This window comes from Scyliorhinus torazame, chromosome 2 (assembly GCF_047496885.1).
Source record: "Scyliorhinus torazame isolate Kashiwa2021f chromosome 2, sScyTor2.1, whole genome shotgun sequence".
Taxonomy (NCBI): Eukaryota; Metazoa; Chordata; class Chondrichthyes; order Carcharhiniformes; family Scyliorhinidae; genus Scyliorhinus; species Scyliorhinus torazame.
In genome coordinates, this window is record NC_092708.1 from 267,068,775 (window position 1) to 267,091,605 (window position 22,831).

The window sequence follows — 22,831 nt, forward strand, 5'->3', positions numbered from 1 at the left end:
GCACCTCCCGCATCTATCCTCCACCCCAAAGAACCTACTCAACCTCACCCCTGTCATATGCGCTCTGTGAATAACCTTGAATTGTATTAGGCTGAGCCTGGCGCAAGAGGAGGAAGAATTAACCCTACTCAGGGCATCAGCCCACAGACCCTCGTCAATCTCCTCCCCAAGCTCCTCCTCCCACTTGCCTTTTAGCTCCTCTACCGAAACCTCCTCCTCTACTTTCATCTCTTGATAGATCGCCTAAACCTTGCCTTCTCCGACTCATACACCCAAAATCACCATGTCCTGAATCCTCTGCGCTGGGAGCAATGGGAATTCCCTCACCTGCCGCCTCACAAACGCCCTCACTTGCATATACCTGAAAGCATTTCCCGGGGGTAACCCAAACTTCTCCTCCATCGCCCCTAGGCTCGCAAACGTCCCATCTATAAACAGGTCCCCCATCCTTCTGATCCCTACCCAATGCCCGCTCTGAAACCCCCCATCCATCGTTCCCGGGACGAACCGATGGTTCTCCCGAATCGGGGACCAAACCGAGGCTCCCACCTCGCCCCTGTGCCGTCTCCACTGCCCCCAGATCTTCAACGTTGCCGCCACCACCGGACTCGTGGTGTACCTTGTCGGCGAGAGCGGCAGCGGTGCCGTCACCAACGCCCTCAGGCTCGTGCCCCTGCAGGACGCCATCCCCAACCTCTTCCACGCCGCCGCCTCTCCCTCTATTACCCACTTACGGATCATCGTCACGTTGGCTGCCCAATAGTAGCCACACAGATTCGGCAGCGCCAGCCCTCCCTGTCCCTGCTAACCTCCAGAAACACCCTCTTTACCCTCGGGGTCTTATTTGCCCACACAAAACCCATGATGCTCCTACCTACCCGTTTAAAAAAGGCCTTGGGGATCTTAATGAGAAGACACTGGAACACAAAGAGAAACCTCGGGAGGACCATCATTTTAACCGACTGCACCCTGCCCGCTAGCGAGAGTGGCAGCTCATCCCATCTTTTGAAATCCTCCTCCATCTGCTCCACCAACCGCGTCAAATTGAGCTTGTGCAGGGCCCCCCAGCTCCCTGCCACCTGGATCCCCAAGTACCGAAAGTTCCTTTCCGCCCTCTTCAACGGCAGGTCGTCTATCCCCTTTCCCTAGACCCCTGGATGCACCACAAAGAGCTCACCTTTCCCTACGTTGAGCTTATAGCCCGAGAAGTCCCCAAACTCCTTTAGGATCCGCATGACCTCCACCATCCCCTCCACAGGATCTGCCACATACAGCAACAGGTCGTCCGCATACAGCGACACCCGATGTTCCTCCCCCTCGGACCAACCCCCTCCATTTCCTGGACTCCCTTAGTGCCATGGCCAAAGGCTCGATTGCCAATGCAAACAACAAGGGGGACAGGGGACACCCCTGCCTCGTCCCTCGGTACAGCCGAAAGTACTCTGACCTCCGCTGATTCGTAGCCACACTCTCCACCGGGGCTCTATATAGGAGCCTGACCCAACTGATAAACCCTCCCCCGAACCCAAACCTCCGCAACACTTCCCAAAGATACTCCCACTCCACCCGGTCGAAGGCCTTCTCAGCGTCCATAGCTGCCTCTCCCTCCACCGATGGCATCCTATTCACGTTGAGGAGCCTCCGCACATTAGTGTTTAGCTGCCTGCCCTTTACCAATCCCGTCTGGTCCTCATGAATCACCCCCGGGACACAGTCCTCAATTCTCGTAGCCAGCACTTTTGCCAGCAACTTAGCATCCATATTGAGGAGCGAGATCGGTCTATACGACCCACATTGCAGTGGGTCCTTCTCCCGCTTCAGAATCAGCGAGATCAACGCCCCGGACATTGTCGGGGGCAGGGCCCCCCCTCCCTTGCCTCATTGAAAGTCCTCACGAACAACGGGCCTAGCAGGTCCACATATTTCCTATAAAACTCGACCGGGAACCCATCTAGCCCCGGGGCCTTCCCCGCCTGCACGTTCCCCAATCCTTTAACCAGCTCCTCCAGCCCTATTGGCGCCCCTAAACCAGCCACCTGCTGTTTCTCCACCCTCGGGAACCTCAGTTGATCCAAAAATCGTCGCATCCCCTCTTCCCCCACTGGGGGCTCAGATCTGTACAGCTCCTCGTAGAAGTCCTTAAATACCTCATTTACTCTCTCCGCACTCCGCACCGTATTCCCCCTGCTAACCTTAACTCCACCTATCTCCCTCGCTGCCTCCCTCTTACGAAGCTGGTGTGCCAGCATCCGGCTCGCCTTCTCCCCATACTCGTACGTCGCCCCCTGTGCTTTCCTCCACTGTGCCTCTGCTTTCCCTGTGGTCAACAGGTCAAACTCTGTCTGGAGGCTTCGCCGCTCCCTAAGTAGCCCCTCGCGGGCCTCTGCATATCTCCTGTCCACCCTTAAGATCTCCCCCACCATCCTCTCCCTCTCCCTGCCCTCTCTCTTCTCCCTGTGGGCCCTAATGGAGATTAACTCTCCCCTGACCACCGCCTTCAGCGCCTCTCGGACTACCCCCTGCACCTGCACCTCTCCGTTAACATTGGCCTCCAAGTATCTCTCAATGCACTCCCGCACAGCTCCTCATCCGCCAGTAATCCCACATCCAGACGCCACAACGGGCGCTGGTCCCTCTCCTCTCCTAACTCCAGCTCCACCCAGTGCGGGGCGTGGTCTGAGATGGCAATGGCCGAATACTCCGTTCCTTCCACTTTCGGGATTAGCGCCCTACTCAAAACAAAAAAATCTATCCGGGAGTAGGCTCTATGTACATGGGAAAAGAATGAGAATTCCCTGGCCAGGGGCCTAGCAAACCTCCATGGTTCCACATTCCAAGTTATCAGCCGGATTGGGGGGCTTCTCACCGCCCCCCCCCCCCCCCCCCGCCGACTAGCCATCTCCTTTTCTAGGCCAGTCACGTGCCCGCGCCTCCCGCACCCTCCAGTCCCCCAGACGGCAGACCCCCGCCCCGACCACCTCTCCTATTTCCAGTTCCCCATTGGCCAATGCAGCAGCAACTCTATACCCCAACCCCTCCCCCCGCTAGATCCATATCTAGCTCTTTTGCTCCCCCCATAACACTCCCATAAGTCTGCTGACCCCGGCCTCTCCTGCCTTCCCATCGACCCCCCCAGTGTGGGAATCCCCCCTCCCCTTCAGTCAGTGTGCGCTCCTCCGACCCCCACCGCTGTCCCTCCCTAGCGCGGGAAAAAACCCGCGCTTTCCTGAGCCGGCCTCGCCCCCTCTGGCGCAGCTCCTTTTGCGGCCTTATCTCAATTCCCCAATCCCCGGGCCTCCCCTCCCTCCAACACCGGCGCCCACACTCTCCCACAGCCTCCCCATCAAATCCCTTCATCCATCCCCATCAGGCACCCAACCAAGCGAACATTCCCTACATGTGGTTAAAACCATATATACAGCAGACATCCCCCCACAGCCACAGACCCTCAATTTGAGTCCAACTTTTCAGCCTGTATAAAGCTCCAAGCCTCCTCAGGCGTTTCAAAATAGTGGTGCCGATCTTGGAATGGGACCCACAATCGCGCTGGCTACAGCATACCGAACTTCACCCCCTTCCGATGGAGCACCGCCTTGGCCCGATTAAAGCCAGCTCTCTTCTTGGCCACCTCTGCACTCCAGTTCTGGTAGATTCGGATCTCCGTGTTCTCCCACCTGCTGCTCCGCTCTTTCTTGGTCCATCTCAAAACACACTCTCTATCCATAAAGCGGGGAAACCTCACCACTACAGCCCTTGGTGGCTCGTTGGCCTTGGGTCTCCTTGCCAGGACCCGATGAGCCCCATCTAGCTCCAGAGGGCTCGGGAAGGCTCCCGCGCCCATCAGCGAATTGAGCATCGTGCTCACATATGCCCCGGTATCGGGCCCCTCAACTCCTTCAGGGAGACCCAGAATCCGAAGATTCTTCCTCCTCGACCTATTCTCCAGGTCCTCAAATCTTTCCCCCCACCTCTTGTGCAGCGCCTCGTGTGCCTCCACCTTCACCGCCAGGCCCAAGATCTCAGCCTCGTTCTCCGAGGTTTTTTGTCGCACCTCCCGGATCGCCGCCCCCTGGGCCCTCTGGGTCTCCGCTAGCTTCTCAATCGCCCCCTTCATTGGCGCCAGCATTTCTGTCTTCAGCTCCTCAAAGCAGCGTTTAAGAAACTCCTGCTGCTCCTGCGACCACTGCGCCCATGCTGCTTGGTCTCCACCCGCCGCCATCTTGCTTTTTCTCCCTCTCACTTTTCGCTGCTCCAAGATCCCTTTTTTCACCGCTCCACTCCTGGTCCAATCCATACACTGTCGGGGGTACCTTGCTGTCACCTTCCCACACTGGAAGCCGTCGAACAAGTGCCGTTGGGGCCCCTCTAGAGAGCCCAAAAGTCCGTTCCTGGCAGGAGCTGCCGAACGTGCGACCTATTCAGGAATGGCCGCAACCAGAAGTCCTTCAGCTACTACTCTGACCAGTGTACTGTCCCCATGTTCCAGTGCTGTAATAAAATTAATATTTACAGTCAGACTCCAGATATATAATAGTGTAAAACACAGTAAATTTTCAGCTTTTTTCCTCAGTGTCTTGTATTTATTTACAATCATGCTGTGGTTCCTCTCCCTCGGACTGTAGCTCCTTTTCCTTGGGTATCTGTGTAAATGCAGTCACTCTGCAAGACCTATACCACAGGTTAAGTGCTACTGCATCTACAGGGATTTGCTATTGCTTGTTTATATCTTGCAACTTTGTCTCCCTTCCTTTTTCTGTAGGTTTCCAGGCGACCATTAGTGCACCCCACATGGTAAGTAATGAGCAAACCCTCTGTATCATCTGCGTGTGTGTGTAATCCTAATGATTGGGCCCCTTTGAACAGCAAGCAGACTGTAGTTGATTCCTGTAGCCCACTAAGTTCTAATTGACTGCCTGCTTTTTGTTCAGTGCTGCTCCACCTCATGCCATCTAGGGCTGCTGCACATCAGCAATTGGAGACCTGGCCAGTGGCGAGTAGAAAATGTTTGGGAGGAACAGATGACTTGAATGTTTTGAATATGGTAAACTAAAGGGATGGTTTTTCTTCATCTGGAAATTCCTGTCTTCCAATTGTCTGAACAATGCTCCATGGTATATAATAATAATGAATGGAATACCTGATACAATTTCCTGATGGACTGCTCTGACAGGCAGGCAGTGAAAGTGTGCTTGGTCTGGATATCTCCAGAACGTTCCATGGTTGGTTTTGCTGGATGAAGGAAGGTGCACCAGGTAGATGAGCAGACACATCAGCCACATCGCCCGACCTCTATATGCAGGAATTGAATGACATTGTCTCAAGACCTCTTGCAGAACTTGCCCACCTACCACAAAGATACCTGTAGCCCACCTTGCAGCATAGATATGGAGGCTCTGAGGATGACTGTGAAGATCACTTCAGCCCTAGTCTTATTGTTAAAAATGTATTTTATGGGGATGTGGACATCGCTGGCAAGGTCACCATTTGTTGCTAATCCTTAATTGCCCTTCAACTGGATGACTTGGCCTTTTCAGAGGGCAGTTAAGAGTCACCCACATTGCTGTACCCACTGCCAGTCGACTGTCCTACCTTCTCTGGTGCACATCAATGTGCCTTGAATAAACACAAGGCACTTTATGCTGGATAATATGAGAATTTACTTTATTTATTTATGTACTTTTTAAAATTTAGAGTACCCAATTAAGGGGCAATTTAGCATGGCCAATCCACCTAACCTGCACATCTTTGGATTGTGGGGGTGAAACCCACACAGACATGGGGAGAATGTGCAAATTCCACACGGACAGTGACCCAGGGCCGGGATTTGAACTCGGGTCCTCAGCGCCGCAGCCCCAGTGCTAACCACTGTGCCACATGCCGCCCTTAATATGAGAATTTATTGATATGCAACATAGGTGATCAATCTGTACAGTAAAAGAAAATCACATTGAGTCTCTTTCCCCAATTCTGAAACACATTGGGAAAACCCACCCTTGTACACCTCAGTTTGTCTATTTCAAAGGTAGTTCTCACAGACTAGACCACCTGATCTATCTGTTCCTAGATTCTTTTCACAACGGTTTACTGACAATTTATTTACCTCGGCATCCAATCTACACCATGTTTAATTGAAACTGCTGCCTATGTTTAGACTACTAGTCAGTAAAGTTATATCTCAGTCATTCAGGATTAATGTTGCTCCATGTTCTGGTGTCCTTTGGCGCTGTAGCTGAGCTTTAGTGAACTTTAACTAATACCATGCTTCCTTGGCTTACCTAACTTTGATGAGGCGTGCTTCCCTTTTACAGACTTGAGCTAGCCAGTCTGGTTTAACTTCAAACCTGTTACTAAGAACTATTTATAATGACTTCAGAGTGAGACATGGTAATCAGGAGACAGATAATCCTGCATCTAGCTCTCTTGCAGCCACTTCGTCATCTGATGTCACATTTACATAATTAATATCATCAACCTATTCATTCACCCATTATCTACTCCTCGCCCCCCCCGCCCACCCAAGTATAATCTCAAACTGTTACATTCTTTTGTTTATATTACATTTTCCAACTTCTGTAAACCTCCTGTACTGTTACAGATTCTATCCAACTTCTACCCTTCCCACCTCCAGGTCACTGCCACTAAGGACTTTAATCTCCAACAGTTTCTTGGCTCTTTTGGAGGACATTGTAGACATCTTTGGTCACACATCTTTTCCTTGGTGGAGAGGGATAGCAGCTTTCCATGACACCTGGTAACTGGGCTGTGATTGCCATGGCGACTCAACTCAGACGGTCGTGGAACCTTTTCAAGAAAATACTTCAGGACATGGACAATCGCACCCTCTTGAATAGCAAGAGGACAGACTAACATTTTCTCTGGAACCTTCTGCTCCCTCTTTACATGCTGGAGAAGGGCCTGAGAAGATGAAGCGCTTTTAACTTTTGACGAAGAATTTTGTAGCTGCATGGACGACAAAAAGAATTCGGTCTCTGAGATTTGAATAAACCTGGATGATGAGAAGAAGAATGATAAAATTCCTGTAGACATTGCAGGACATGAAGAAACTGTGGCTTCCCTCCTACAATTGGGTACCATATGCACTTTCTGTAAAACATTACCATGCTGGCTTCAGCACGAGGTTGTTCTGCTGTAGGCAATGGGATGACGGTGTCAACATAAGGAGGTAAGACTACACCATCTTCAACAATAGGGAATGAATCTCCAGAACTGAACCTAAATGAAATTCCTGTATCGGACTCTTCATGGATGGTGCTTCTATAATGAAGAGCGACTCACTGCGTATTCAATGAACTTCACGAGTTTGTTGCCTTTTCAAACAACATTGGAACATCTTCCTTGAATGGCACCTTGCTGTCTTCTACTTCTACCCCATCACGCTTCTGTATAAGACCAAGTCTTTAAATACGCTGGCCTGCTGAGCAGAGCAATTGGTTCTATAAATATAGAGCATTTCATTAATTTCATTCTCTTCATGACAAAGTGTGCTGTTGAACTGACCCTTCATTTGGAGTTTTGTGTCTCCCAGCTTTAAATCAGATGGTTAAATTTGGACTTCTTTAAACCAGTTTGGAAGCTAGACCAGCCTGTCTGATAGGACAGAGACACCTGCACTGGCTTTGAGTTTAAATTCCGTTTTGGAGCCTTGATCTTCCAGTTTCCCAGACCAGAACTGTTTGACCTCTCCTTGGAAAGCATCTGGTTGGAAAAGTATATCTACTATTTCTTGGATATAAAGCTGGTAGGGAACATGTTCTAATTTTCATCCCTTGAAAATTGTTAATTTACAAAATTGTTTAAATGATCAGTCCTGCCACAGAGAGAGAGCATTCAGCTCCCCCTGCTGGGCTGTCTCCATGACGGTGTTGTCTGTTTGCACAACGTCTTGAGCACTTGACTGTTGATGGAACCGAATTCCCGGCCTCCTCGCTGGTTTTGGCGGGTGGGTGGCCCTTTGCGGTGGGTGGCCCTTTGCGGTGGGTGGCCCTTTGCGGTGGGTGGCCCTTTGCGGTGGGTGGCCCTTGGACTTACAAACTGGACTGACCCTCCCCCGGACATCAGTTCGAATTAACCCTGATTTTGTGATTCAACTTGGCCTGCCTGGCGATCTGCTTGGCCTGCTCTAGGGTCAGATCCTTTTTAAATTGTAACAAATCAGACAGTGCAGCATTGACGCCGCCAACTACAATGCGGTTGCTTATCAATTTACGTTTTAAAGCTCTGTAACCGCAAGTACCTGCTAACCGATATCAATCACGAATGAAGGAATTAGTCGACTTCCCTGACCGTTGGGTTCTCGGATTGCATTTTGCTGTTTCTATTCCGAAATTCTTTTTGGGGCTGAAGTATTTCTGAAGGGGCAGCACGGTAGCATTGTGGCTAGCACAATTGCTTCACAGCTCCAGGGTCCCAGGTTCGATTCCAGCTTGGGTCACTGTCTGTGCGGAGTCTGCACATCCTCCCCATGTGTGCGTGGGTTTCCTCCGGGTGCTCCGGTTTCCTCCCACAGTCCAAAGATGTGCAGGTTAGGTGGATTGGCCCTGATAAATTGCCCTTAGTGTCCAAAATTGCCCTTAGTGTTGGTTGGAGTTACTGGGTTATGGGGATAGGGTGGCGGTGTTGGCCTTGGGTAGGGTGCTCTTTCCAAGAGCCGGTGCAGACTCGATGGGCCGAATGGCCTCCTTCTGCACTGTAAATTCTATGATTCTATGAAAGGGCTCTTATCATCCTCTTCATATGATGTTGAGTTTTCCTCAGTGTCTTGTTGCACAAGAACATATTCAGCTATGGCTCCTACAGCTTTTAAAATGTACAAGTGTCCCGGCACGGGAATCAGGACAGGGTGATTTCGGATATATGGGTTGGATAAGGCAAAGTTTCGGCGATTTACCAGTAGCTGAAGGAAAAGGAGGAGGCCTCGGTAGAGGAGTTAAAGGGCAAATGGGAGGAGGAGCTGGGGGAGGAGATAGATGAGGGTCTGTGGGCTGATGCCCTGAGTAGGGTTAATTCTTCCTCCTCTTGCGCGAGGCTCAGCCTAATGCAGTTCAAAGTTACTCACAGAGCGCGTAGGACAGGGGCGAGGTTGTGTAGGTTCTTTGGGGTGGAGGACAGATTGTGGGGGGTGCTCGGGAAGCCCGGCAAATCACGTCCATATGTTCTGGTCGTGCCCGGCACTGGATGGGTTTTGGAGGGGTTTTGTGAGGACTATGTCCAAGGTGGTGAAAGCCCGGGTCAAGCCGAGCTGGGGGTTGGCATTATTTGGTGTATCGGATGAGCCGGGAGTGCAGGAGGCGAAAGAGGCCGGTATTCTGGCCTTTGCGTCCCTGGTAGCCCGGCGTATTATTTTGCTATTATGGAAAGATGCGAAGCCCCCTAGTGTGGAAGCTTGAATCAATGACATGGCAGGGTTCATCAAGCTGGAGAGGATAAAGTTTGCCTTGCGAGGGTCAGTGCAGAGGTTCCTCAGGCAGTGGCAACGGTTCCTAGACTATCTCGCGGAGCGTTAGGAGGAGGGCAGCAGCAGCCCGGGGGGGTGTCTTTTGGGGGGGCGTTTGGGTGGGTAAGGGGGGGGTTTCCCTTTTGGTGTTTTTAAATGTCATATGGGGGGGTTATTGTATCTGGGGGAAATCCAATGTATAATTTTTGATTGTTGTGTTCTTGTTTCTTTCTTCTTGTTGGGGGGGGGGGGCTGTAGGACTGTGGGGGGGGGGGGGGGCTGTAGGACTGTGGGGGGGGGGGGGTTGAAAATCTGTTGTGAAAAAATAATTTTTTTTGAATAAATCTATTTTTAAAAAAAGTGTACAAGTGTTTTGGAGGTTTCCCCTTCACTCCAAAGCTGTCCAGTACCTTTCAAACTATCTCTTCAGCTGCCATCATAGTCCCCATTGTGGATCTTTGATGTGTTAGAAAGGTTTTGTAAGGGGGGTAACTGCTTAGTGGCTGTGACATTTTGTGTCCTTCACTGAACCCTCACTGCGGTACTTTTTGAGTTGATCTTCATTGCTGTGAAGTCGACTTTCTTCCTCCACCAGTCTTCTCTTGTGGGTCACTGATCTGTGGCTGCAGTTTGCTAGACTGTTGCCCCCAGCGCTGCCACCATCTTTTGGTGCTGTAGCCAAGCTTTAGTGGTACAGTGGTTAGCACTGCTGCCTCACAGTGCCAGGGACCGGGTTCGGTTCTGACCTTGGGTGACTGTGGAGTTTGCATCTACTCCCCGTGGCTGTGTATGTTTTCTCTGAGTTTTCCTGCTTACTCCCACAGTCCAAAGAAATGCAGGTTAGGTGGATTGGCCTTGATCAAAGTGTGGGTTACAGGGATAGGGCGGGGGAGTTGACAGGGTAGAGTGCTTTTATGGAGAGTCAGTGCAGACTCTATAGGCCGAATGGCCTCCCTCTCCACTGTAGGGATTCTATGAAATTTCACCAATCCCATGCTTTCTCGGCTTACTTGACCGTGTTGAGGCTTTGCTTCCCTTCGACAGACTTGAGATAGTTTAACTTCCAACCTTCTATTAAGAACTAATTATAAAGACCTCAGAGTAAACACATGGGGCGGGATTCTCCGTTAGCCGACACGGAAATTGGGAAACGCGATTGGGTGGAGAATATTGGGTGGGCGCCGATTTGATGCCAAATCGTAATTCTCTTTCACCTCAGCTGCAGCATCAATGCATTTTGGAACGTGCGTACATTAAACCCCGTTTGCATATTATTAGCGGGCCCGACCCGGTATTCTCTGGGGCCTCCACGATTCTCCTCCGATGGGCCGAGTTCCCGACGGCGCGGTTCACTTGTGCTTTTAAAAATCGTCGTGGCTGATGAGGGAGAGAGCGGAGGTAGAACACAGAGAGGCGCGGCTGTGGGCTGCCGGGCCGGACACTGGGCCGAGCTGGCTGGGGTGGAGTGGGCCATGCCAGGAGCGGGGAGGGAGGGAATGACTGGGGAACAGGCTGAGTGGCCGGGGTGACCCCCCATGGGACTGGGGTGGTGTCCAGTCCCGGACCACCATTAGTGCGGCCTGGAAGGCAGCTATCTCGCTGCTCGCCTTACTAACCACTTACCTTGGCCCCTGATTCTGCACAGTGACATCGACCGTATGAGTGCTCCCACCCCCGCAAACACCATCCCACGCTCCGCCACACGCCCACCCAGGACAACGCTAACATTACATCTAGGTGGATCCCCAGACGGTCCAGTAGGAGTGGAGGCGGCCTGCTGTGAATCCCGCCCTGCGGCCTAGGGGACCTATGCCGGCGTCTTCTGAGACGACCTGGTCTGGATGGGCCCGGCTGCTGCTTGGGTGTCCCAGGTGGCGTGGTGCCGCCCAGTTCTGCCCACCGAGGGGGATGGGGGGGGTTCGAGGTGCTGTAGTGTTACGGCACCTCCCCTGCGGGAGTCACGGGCATAGGCCCCACCACCTCCTCCTCCCTCAGGGTGCCCAATGGCCCCCGAGCTACACCATGGGTCAGGGGTGCGAGCAGATCTAACCCCTGAGGCTCCCCCGCCACCTGCCGCTGCCAGTCCTGGAGGCCCGCTCTGGTCTCGACCAGGGTCTGCACGCTCGTGGCCATGGAGCAAAGGAGTGGACCATCTCCGTCTGGGACAGCGCCACATCATGCTGTAATTGTGCCATTACCTTCTGGGTTTGTGTCACATCAGCCAGTGACTGCGCCATCCCCCTCTGGGACTGGGCCACCTCCATCTGTGTCTGCGCCCTGTCGGCCAGCGCCTGAGCAATGCTGCCGACGTTCCCAGCCGTGGCCTGCTGTGACTGGGCTACGCTCAGGAGCACCGCTGTGATGTCCAGATGGATCTGGCACATGGTTGCCTGTGAGGCAGCAGCCGTGCCCTGAGCCTCAGCCAGCGGCTGCACAGACAGCCCCAGGCCTTGGACATGTTGATCCATAGCCAAAGCCCTTGCCCCCAATGTCTCCACCACGGAAGGTGTAGGCCTGGGTGGCACGCATGGTCGGCACCAACTCCTGCTGCTGCACGCAGTTGAACTCCTCCAACTGCACCTGCAGGTATGGGATGCTCACCGGCAACCCATCATGTAGTCCCTGGCTCTGCGACTGTATCTCCGCAATTGATGGGACTGTGTTCCAGAAGCCCGAAACCCGTCTGGACGGCAACTATTCCCTCGGGTTAGCCTGCCCTCCCACTGTCCTACCTCCACCCGCTGTACCGGATCAGCTGTGTTGTGCGCACCAGAGAATGCCCCAGGAGCCTCTTCGCTAAAGTGCCCAACAGAGTTGAGTGTCTCTGGGTTGGTGGAGGGTGTTGGAGACAGCTGTGATGGAAAGTCAGTGTCATCCCCGACTCAAGCTCCGGGGTTTCCCTAATCTCGGTGGAAGACTGCCATCCGAGCTGCTCTCATTGCTGCTCGGCTCACTGCGGGGGGGATGCCAGATGGACCTGCGCCATCTCCGGCAGGTCATGCAAGACAAGACGTGTTGTTGGTGGGGATTGACACACATCACGGGGAACCGCAACTAAGCAGGGTCTCACTTCCTCGCCTTTTCCTATTTAGCAGCCGAACTCCACCTCGGCGACTGCCCTTTCCTCCAGGCCGCCGATTACATCCAGGGCCCTCTGCTCAGCCACAGTGAGAAGCCGCAGGTCCGACGGTCCCCCTCCTGTCTTCTCCCACTCCCAGAGGTTGTGCGCGGCCTTCTCCGGGGGTGGGGGGGAATGACAACGTTAGACAGTCCAACACATGCAGCCCATGGGGTGGGTAGCTGGTGGTCTCAGTGGCCAGGGCACCCGGCCATGGGGCCGGTATGGGTACTGGCATATGGTACAGGGTGGTGGTTTGGCCGCCATCCTGGTGGAGGATGGGATTACGGCTGTGTGGGATGTGGGGTTGGTGCCAGAGGCTGCCTCCTTAGGCTGCCTTGAGGAGGTTGTGCAGTTTATTTTCTGCAGTGCTGGCTGATCCGGACGATGTTGCCCACGTCACTGACTGACTCTGCCACTTGCGTCCAGGCATGGCGAACGTCGGCGGCTGGCAGCCTCCTTCTCGGGCCGCGGTGCAGAGTCATCCTCTTCCCCACCATGTCCAGGAGGGTCTCCAGCTCGACATCCGTGAACCTTGGAGCTGCTCTTCTCACTGCCATCTTGTTGGCTGGGATGGTGTGTGTGGGGAGTGAAGTGTGTATGTACGGCTGCAGCTTGTCAGCCTCCTGAGTGTCAATCACACATCCGCTGAATCCGGCACCATTTTTCATTAGGATTGATTGTGTTCCACGTGGCACCGGTGCTAGTCCCTGAAGTAGCAGAACCGGTCCAGGCGTGACGCCAATTTTGCTTTCGTGAAAGTCCAAGGATTCTGTGTCAGCATCAACACGTCAGAATCGGAGAATCCCGCCCATGGTTTTCGGGAGACGGACCGTTCAGGAGACGGACCGTTCAGGAGACGGACCGTTCAGGAGACGGACCGTTCAGGAGACGGACCGTTCAGGAGACGGACAGTTCTGCTTCCAGCTCCCTTGGAGCCTCTTGGTTATCTGACTACTGATGTCACAGTTACATCATTAATGTCATCAACATATTCATTAACCCATTATCTACACTCCCATCATTAATTCCTTACACAAACATCAGTTATTTTCCTGTTTAGCTTCAATAGCCTATTACTCTGTGACCAGTTATATTTTACAGTTCAGGTACAGCACGAGTTAGATACTGAATAAAATTTCCTCTATGCCGTCTCTAGCAGATCAGGTGCAGGATGGGTTAGTTACAGAATAAAACTCATGGGCCCATTAAACACTCCCAAGGCAGGTACAGGGTGGGTTAGATATTGAATAAAGCTCCCTTTACACTGTTCCAGCTTGAAGACTTTTCACTGATACTTTGTGTGCTGGCCCTGTGGCCTCTCTGGTGAGACATCAGGATAATGTTGATTAACAGTCTTGCAGCCAGGCTCCCCGCAGTGACAGGATAGTGTTGAATACCCAGACAGTGAGTCAGGCTCAGTGAGAATGGCCTGTGCTGGCGTCCTGTGTGCAGCTGCAGCTGCCTCTCCACGCCAACACCCAGACCCCCCCCCCCCCAGTCACTGCTTCTAAAATTGTGTGGTACTGTGCCTTTCCCGGTGTAGCCCAGCTCTGCTTCTTTGTAAAAGGTTTGCTGCTGAATTTGCTGTGTTTCTCTCTGTTTCCAGCACGCACACGCACTGGAATGCCTGAATAATCATCTGCACGATGGAGCTCGAGCTCTGGATGTGGGATCAGGAAGTGGCTTCCTGACTGCCTGTATGGCCAGAATGGTGAGTGATGGTGTTGGGCACCATTGGGTAGTGGAAACAGCAGTGTAGCTTGGCCTTCTCCGGTGGAACTCTGAAATTGTGGCCCTTGCTACCAGGCAAGTTCTGTGTCTGGTTGAGTGCTTTGAAGAGAGCTGCAGTTGGCTCAGTACCCCAGGGCGAGGGAGGAACACTTGCTCTGTATTCAGTGCCGAGCAGCCTCACCACATGTACAGACTAGATTCTGACCTGAGTAAGAAACAACTGAGTACGTGTGTCCACTGTTCCTTTGGATCTGACCCCGGGAGAGAAACGTGGGGAGCGTAGGGGGCAGCGTTGACTCCAACAGCTGCCCGAATCTATAACTGGCCAGCTGTAAGAGTGCGGGGGACGAGCTAATGACTTGTGGTGCTCTACAAACGGACTGTAGAGTTTCAGGGAGGGTTATGTTTATCACTGGACATCCTTCCTGCTCTCTGTTCACAGGTGAGTCCCACAGGGATAGTGGTCGGGATCGATCATATCCCGGAATTGGTGGAACGATCTATTCACAACGTACAGTCGGACAATTCTACACTGCTGAGCTCGGGCCGGCTCTCTTTGATTGGTACGTGCAGGGCGGGGGTTGTTGGGGAGGGAGGTTCTATGTTTGGGGGGTGGGGAGAATGCAGGGAGAGGTATGTGCATACACAGGGCCATGGAAAGGCAATCGTGAGGAGGAGAAGAAGGGGAGAAGGTTTTGTGCAGGGAGAGATCGCAGGGAGGTGAAGGGCAGTGTGTCACTGCCGAGATCAGCTGGACAAGGCCAGTGGGGCTGAAGCAGGAGAGGGATGAAACATGGAGAAAGTTGCAATACTGACTCGTCACAAACCTTTCCTTTCAGTGGGAGATGGCCGGCGTGGCTACCCAGATGGAGCCGCCTTATGATGCCATTCACGTGGGTGCGGCTGCAGCTGTCGTTCCTCAGGATGTAAGCAAGTCTCTGTTTCTGGAATCTTCTAAACCTTGTGTTAGAAATGCCTCCTCGATTGTCCAGAGGACGCAAGGAGAATTTAACTGCGTTCGCCTCACAACCCTCGCTAACACAATTTGGGGCGAATCTCCGATATTGAGGCCAAGTGTTCTCGCTGTCGTGAATGCCGTCGCGTTTCACGACAGCGCAAACAGGGCCCGGACACAACCTATGGGGGCCAGCACAGCGCTGGAGCGGTTCACGGCTGCTCCAGCGTCCGCCGCGCCATCCTGCGCATGCGCGGGGAACGTCTTACGCACGCCGGCCCCTCACCAACATGGGGCCGGTGGCCGCTGCGCGGAAGGAGGTAGGTCCGGGGGGGTGTGTGTAAGAGGCCGGCCCGCCGATTGGTGGGCCCCGATCATGGGCCAGACCCCATCGGAGGCCACCCCGGTGAAGGAGCCCCCCCCCCCCCCACAGGCCGCCCCCTCAGAGTTCCCGCCGGCAGCGACCAGGGGGTGGACGGCGCCAGCGGGAACCTTTCGAGTCGTAGCGGCCGCTCGGCCAATCCGGCCGGAGAATCGCCGCTCACCGGTTCTCCGAGCGGTCCGGTGCGATTCGTGTGCGGGGGTCGGAATCGCGCCCACGCCCCGGCGATTCTCCCACCCGACGTGGTTGGGGGTGGGAAGAGAATTGCACCCAATTTGTTTTGACTCAAGTGGAGAATTTATTGAAGGCACAAACATACTGAGAAGGTCAACTGAGAAAGTTGGAACTTATATTAAATTTTGTTCTGTTTTTGAAGTAATTCATGCATTAAATGTACCATTCAATTTTCAGAGATGTCATCCATGGCTTAGTGGTCAGCACCATTGCTACCAAGCCAAAAGATTGTGGGTTCAAGTCTCACTCCAGAGACTTGAGCACAAAACCTAGGTTGACACTGAGGCAATCCTGCACTGCCAGATGGGACATTAACCCCAGGCCCAATCTTTCCTCTTCATCAGGTGTCCTGTCGTTGATGTAAGGAGCCAACAACACAGCATCAAGCAGCACGTACTCAGCAATAACCTACTCACTGATGCTCAGTTTGTGTTCTGCCAGGGTCACTCGGCTCCTAAACTCATTACAGTTTTGATTCAAACATGGACAAAGGAGCTGAATAGCCCGGAGGTTTCCCTCTAAATCACTTGGATCTGTTCCTTCACTTTGTTGGGTCAAAATCCTAGAACTCCCTCCCTAACAGCACTGTGGGTGAACCTACATCTCCGGGACTGACGTTTCAAGGACGCAGCTCACCATCACCATCTCACGGGGCAAATAGGGATGGGCAATAAATGTTGGCCTAGCCAGTGACACCACATCCCGAAATGAACGATAAAAAGATTCCATGGCTCTATTGGAGGAAGAGTAATGGGGAAGCACTGAGGAGAGAAATAGCGCAGAGTGTACTCTGGTTGGGAGACATGAATGTTCATTTCCATGAGTGGCTCGGTAGCACCAATACTGAAGGAGAGAAAAACCTACTTCGCTTCATCCTCACAGCTGCATATATGCATCTGCCCATGACAGTATCAGTTGGAGTGACAACCGCACAATTCCTTTGAGACCAAGTCTTCATCCTGACCCTCCATTGTGTTGTGTGGCACTACCAGAACAGATATGGTTGCTCAAACTTGCCCTGGGCCATCATCAGCAAGATAATTTTATTCAACCACAATCTGTAACCTCATGGCCTGGCGTTTCCTCACTCTACCATCACCATCAAGTCAGGGGATCAATCCTAGTTAAATGAGTACAGGAGAGCACGTCAGCAACAGCATCCAGGCATAACTAAAACTGAGGTGCCAACCTGGTGAAGTTACAACACAGGACTACATGCATGCTAAACAGCAGAAGCAGCAAGTAATAGATAGAACCAAGCTGTTCCAGTACAAGTACTATACTGTTATCTATGCAACATAGTCCTGGAATGTCCTGTACACCAATAAGGACAAATCCAACCCGGCCAATTGCTGCCACATCAGTCTTCTCTCAATCATCAGTGTGATGGGAGTGTCGCGATGTGTTTACTCAGCAGTAAGATGCTCACTGAAACTCTGTTTTGTGTTCTGCCAGGGCCACTTGGCTTCTGACCTCATTACAGCCTTGGTCCTTGACATTTAAAAAAATATATATTTATTAAAGTTTTGTAACAAGGCAATTTTTCTCCCAGACAGACAATAACCCCCCCCCCCCCCCCCCCCCCCAGGTAACAAAATAACAAGAAATCGCACTGAGCAAGATATATATATGGCAAAATGGTATATTTACATAGCTTTATACACTGGCTCTCTCCCGCTACGTGCCAGGTTCCCCAACCCTTCATGTTATCTCTTGCTCATCCACCACCCAAGCAATCCCCCATTCCCTCCCCCCTTCCCCCTCCCCCCTCCCCCCTCCCCCTTCCCCCTCCCCCTTCCCCCTCCTTCACACCCTCCCCCCCCTTCCACTTCCCCCCCCCACTTCCCACTCCCCCTTCCCCCCATCCCAACCCCCCTTCCCCATCCCCCACCCCCCTCCCCTTTCCCCTCCCCCTTTCCCCTCCCCCTCTCACCCCCCTCTCCCTCTCCCCCTCCTCTCCCCCCTTCCTCCTCTCCCCCCTTCCTCCTCCCCCCCTTCCTCCTCCCCCCCCCCCCTCCCCCCCCCCCCCTCCCCCCCTCCTCCCCCACCTCCCCCCCCTCCCCCCTCCTCCCCCCTCCCCCTCCTCCCCCCCCTCCCCACCCCTCCTCCCCCCCTCCTCCCCTCCTCCCCCCCTCCCCCCCCACCCCCCCCACCCCCCCCTCCTCCCCCCCCCCCCCCTCCACCCTCCCCCCCCACCTCCCCTCCCCCCCTCCTCCCATCCCCCCTCCTCCTCCCCCCCTCCTCCTCCCCCCCTCCTCCCATCCCCCCCTCCTCCCCCCCCCTCCACCCATCCCCCCACCTCCTCCCCCTCCTACCTCCCCCCCCTCCTCCTCCCCCCCTCCTCCTCCCCCCTCCTCCTCCCCCTCCTCCTCCCCCCCTCCCCTCCCCCCTCCCCCTCCCCCCTCCCCCCTCCCCCCTCCCCCTCCCCCCTCCCCCCTCCCCCCCTCCCCCCTCCCCCCTCCTCCTCCCCCCCCTCCTCCCCCCCTCCTCCTCCCCCCTCCTCCCCCCCTCCTCCTCCCCCCCCTCCTCCCCCCCTCCTCCTCCCCCCCTCCCTCCCCTCCCTCCCCCTCTCCTTCCTCCCCCTCCCCCTCTCCTTCCTCCCCCTCCCCCTCTCCTTCCTCCCCCTCCTCCCTCTCCTCCCTCCCCCTCCTCCCCCCTTCCTCCTCCCCCCTTCCTCCTCCCCCCCTTCCTCCCCCCCCCTTCCTCCCCCCCCCCTTCCTCCCCCCCTTCCCCCCCCCTTCCTCCCCCCCTTCCTCCCCCCCTTCCTCCCCCCCTTCCTCCCCCCCTCCTTCCTTCCCCCCTCCTCCCCCCTTCCCCCTACCCCTCCCCCTTACCCCTCCCCCTCCCCCTCCCCCTCCCCCTTCCCCCCTCCCCCTTCCCCCCCTCCCCCTTCCCCCCCCTCCCCCCCCTCCTCCCCTCCCCCCCTCCTCCCATCCCCCCTCCTCCCCCCCCCCTCCTCCTCCCCCCCCTCCTCCTCCCCCCTCCTCCTCCCCCCTCCTCCTCCCCCTCCTCCTCCCCCCTCCTCCTCCCCCCCCTCCTCCTCCCCCCTCCTCCCCCCCCTCCTCCTCCCCCCTCCTCCTCCCCCCTCCTCCTCCCCCCCTCCTCCTCCCCCCCTCCTCCTCCCCCCCTCCTCCTCCCCCCCTCCTCCTCCCCCCCTCCTCCTCTCCCCCTCCCCCCTCCCTCCCTCCTCCTCCCCCCCCTCCTCCACCCCCCCCACCTCCTCCCCCCCCTCCTCCTCCCCCCTCTCCTCCTCCCCCCCCTCCTCCTCCCCCCTCCTCCTCCCCCCCTCCCTCCCCCTCCCTCCCCTCCTCCCCCTCTCCTTCCTCCCCCTCCCCCTCTCCTTCCTCCCCCTCCCCCTCTCCTTCCTCCCCCTCACCCTCTCCTTCCTCCCCCTCCTCCCTCCCCCTCCTCCCCCCCCCTCCTCCCCCCCCTCCTCCCCCCCTCCTCCCTCCCCCTCCTCCCCCCTCCTCCCTCCCCCTCCTCCCTCCCCCTCCTCCCCCCCCTCCTCCCCCCCTTCCTCCTCCCCCCTCCTCCCCCCCTTCCTCCTCCCCCCTCCTCCCCCCCTTCCTCCCCCTCCTTCCTTCCCCCCTCCTCCCCCCTTCCCCTTACCCCTCCCCCTTACCCCCTCCCCCTTCCCCCTCCCCCCTCCCCCTTCCCCCTTCCCCCCCTCCCCCTTCCCCCCCTCCCCCTTCCCCCCTCCCCCTTCCCCCCCTTCCCCCCCTTCCCCCCTCCCCCCCCTCCCCCTCCCTTCCCCCTCCCCCTCCCTTCCCCTCCCCCTCCCCCTCACTTCCCCCTCCCCCTCCCCCTCACTTCCCCCTCCCCCTCACTTCCCCCTCCCCCTCACTTCCCCCTCCCCCCTCACTTCCCCTCTCCCTCACTTCCCCCTCCCCCCTCACTTCCCCCTCCCCCTCACCTCCCCTCCCCCTCCCCCTCCCCCTCCCCTCCCCCTCCCCCCTCCCCCTCCCTTCCCCCTCCCCCCTCCCCCTCCCTTCCCCCCTCCCCCTCCCTTCCCCCTCCCCCTTCCCCCCCTTCCTTCCCCCTTCCCCCTTCCCCCTCCCCCCTTCCCCCTTCCCCCTTCCCCCTCCCCCCCTTCCCCCCCTTCCCTCTTCCCCCTCCCCCCTTCCCCCTCCCCCTTCCCCCTCCCCCTTCCCCCTCCCCCTTCCCCCTTCCCCCTACCCCTTCCCCCTCCCCTCCCTTCCCCCTCCCTTCCCCCTCCCTTCCCCCTCCCTTCCCCCTCCCTTCCCCCTCCCCCTCCCTTCCCCCTCCCCCTCCCTTCCCCCTCCCCCTCCCCTTTCCCCCCTCCCCCTCCTTTCCCCCCCTCCTTTCCCCCCCTCCTTTCCCCCCCTCCTTTTCCCCCCTCCCTCCTCCCCCCCCCTCCCTCCTCCCCTCCCTCCTCCCCCCTCATTCCTTCCCCCCCTTCCTTCCCCCCCTCCTTCCTTCCCCCCTTCCATTCCCCCTCCCCTCCCCTCCCCATTCCCCCTCCCCCTCCCCTCCCCTCCCTTCCCCCTCCCCCCTCCCCCTCCCCCCCTCCCCTCCCTTCCCCCTCCCCCTCCCTTCCCCCTCCCCCTCCCTTCCCCCTCCCCCTCCCTCTCCCCCTCCCTTTCCCCTCCCCTTCCCCTCCCTTCCCCCTCCCCCTCCCCTCCCTTCCCCTCCCCTCCCTTCCCCCTCCCCTCCCTTCCCCCTCCCCTCCCTTCCCCTCCCCCTCCCCCTCCCCCTCCCCCTCCTCCCCCCTCCTTTCCCTCCTTCCCCCCCCCTTTCCCTCCTTCCCCCCCTTCCCTCCTTCCCCCCCCTTTCCCTCCTTCCCCCCTCCTCTCCCTCCTTCCCCCCTCCTCCCCCTCCCCCTCCTCCCCCTCCCCCTTCCCCTCCTTCCCCCCTCCCCCCTACTCCCCCTTCCCCCTCCTTCCCCCCTCCCCCTACTCCCCCTTCCCCCTCCTTCCCCCCTCCCCCCTACTCCCCCTTCCCCTCCCCCCTCTTCCCCCTCCCCCCCTCTTCCCTTCCCCCCTCTTCCCCTTCCCCACCCTTCCCCCTCCCCCCTCCCTTCCCCCTCCCTTCCCCACCCCCCTTTCCCCCCCCCTCCCTTCCCCCTCTCCCCTCCCCCCCTTCCCCTCTCCCCCCCCTCCCTCTCCCCCCCCTTCCCCTCCCTTCCTTCCCCCTTCCCCCTCACCCCCCCCCCCCCCGGACTTTCACCACCTGAGATACTGCTCCCGCCACTTGTCTCCAGAACCCCTCCAGTGCGTGCATGACCAAAACATATGGACATGGTTCGCCGGGTTCCCTGAACACCTTCCATATATGTCCTCTATCCCAAAGAACCTGCTCAACCTCGCCCCCCGTCAAGTGAGCTCTGTGAACCACCTTAAATTGTATCAGGCTGAGCCTGGCACACGAGGAGGAGGAATTAACCCTACCTAGGGCATCAGCCTACAGACCTTCCTCGATCTCCTCCCCCAGCTCCTCCTCCCATTTACCCTTCAACTCTTCTACCAGCGCTTCCCCCTCTTTCATCTCCTGGTGTATTGCCGACACCTTGCCCTCCCCGACCCACACACCCGAGATCACCCTATCTTAAATTTCTTGTACCGGGAGCAACGGGAATTCCCTCACCTGTCGCCTCACAAACGCCCTCACCTGCATATATCTAAAAGCATTTCCCGGGGGTATCTCAAACTTCTCCTTCAGTGCCCCTAGGCTCGCAAACGTCCCGTCAATGAACAGGTCCCCCATTCTTCTAATCCCCGCCCGATGCAGCTCTGGAACACCCCGTCCATCCTCCCTGGGACAAACGGTGGTTGCCCCGGATCGGGGACCACACCGAGGCTCCCATTGCAACCCGGTGCCCTCTCCACTGGCCCCAGATCCTTAGCGTTGCCGCCACCACTGCGCTCGTGGTGTACCTTGTCGGCGAGAGCGGCAGCGGTGCCGTCACCAACGCCCCCAGGCTCGTTCCTTTACAGGACACCATCTCCATCCTCTTCCATGCCGTCCCCTCTCCCTCCATAACCCACTTGCGGATCATCGCCACATTTGCTGGCCAGTAATAGCTCCTAGGTTGGCAGCGCCAACCCTCCTCGGTCCCTACTTCGTTCCAGGAACCCTCTCCTTACCCTCAGGGTCCTATTCGCCCACACAAACCCCATTATACTCCTGCCTACTCTCTTGAAAAGGCCTTGGTGATCGCAATGGGAAGGCACTGAAACACAAACAGAAACCTCGGGAGGACCACCATTTTGACCGACTGCACTCTACCCGCCAGCGAGAGCGGTAACATGTCCCATCTTTTGAAGTCCTCCTCCACTTGCTCCACCAACCTCGTCAGATTCAGTTTATGTAGGGCCCCCCAACTCCTGGCTATCTGGATCCCCAGATACCGAAAGCTCCCCGCCGCCCTCCTCAGCGATAGGTCCCCTATCCCTCTTTCTTGGTCCCCTGCCTGTAATACAAAGAGCTCACTCTTCCCTACATTGAGCTTATAGCCCGAAAACTCCCCAAACTCCCTTAGAGTCTGCATGACCTCCACCATCCCCTCCCTTGGATCCGCCACGTACAACAACAGGTCATCCGCATATAGCGACACCCGATGCTCTTCTCCCCTTGGACCACCCCCTCCATTTATTAGACTCCCTCAATGACATGGCCAAGGGTTCGATCGCCAATGCAAACAACAGGGGGACAGGGGGCACCCCTGCCTCGTCCTCGGTACAGCCGAAAGTATTCCGACCTCCGCCGGTTCATCACTACACTCGCCACCGGGGCTCTGTAAAGGAGCTTAACCCAACTGATAAACCCTCCCCCGAACCCAAACCTACGCAGCACTCCCAGAGGTACTCCCACTCTACTCGGTCAAAGGCCTTTTCCGCGTCCATAGCTGCCACTATCTCCGCCTCTCCCTCTCCGATGGCATCATTATCACGTTTAAGAGCCACCGCACATTAGTGTTTAATTGCCTGCCCTTTA

At 56.4% G+C, this 22,831-nt stretch overlaps 1 protein-coding gene across 1 annotated transcript in view; it reads left to right on the forward strand.

Moving 5' to 3' along the window:
• Positions 1-22,831, forward strand: part of pcmtl (l-isoaspartyl protein carboxyl methyltransferase, like) — a 74,975-nt gene that overhangs the window by 50,763 nt on the left and 1,381 nt on the right. The window contains 5 exon segments of the mRNA XM_072486927.1: positions 4,760-4,791; positions 14,182-14,286; positions 14,749-14,869; positions 15,146-15,174; positions 15,176-15,232. Of these exon segments, the coding sequence (XP_072343028.1) occupies positions 4,760-4,791; positions 14,182-14,286; positions 14,749-14,869; positions 15,146-15,174; positions 15,176-15,232 (344 nt within the window).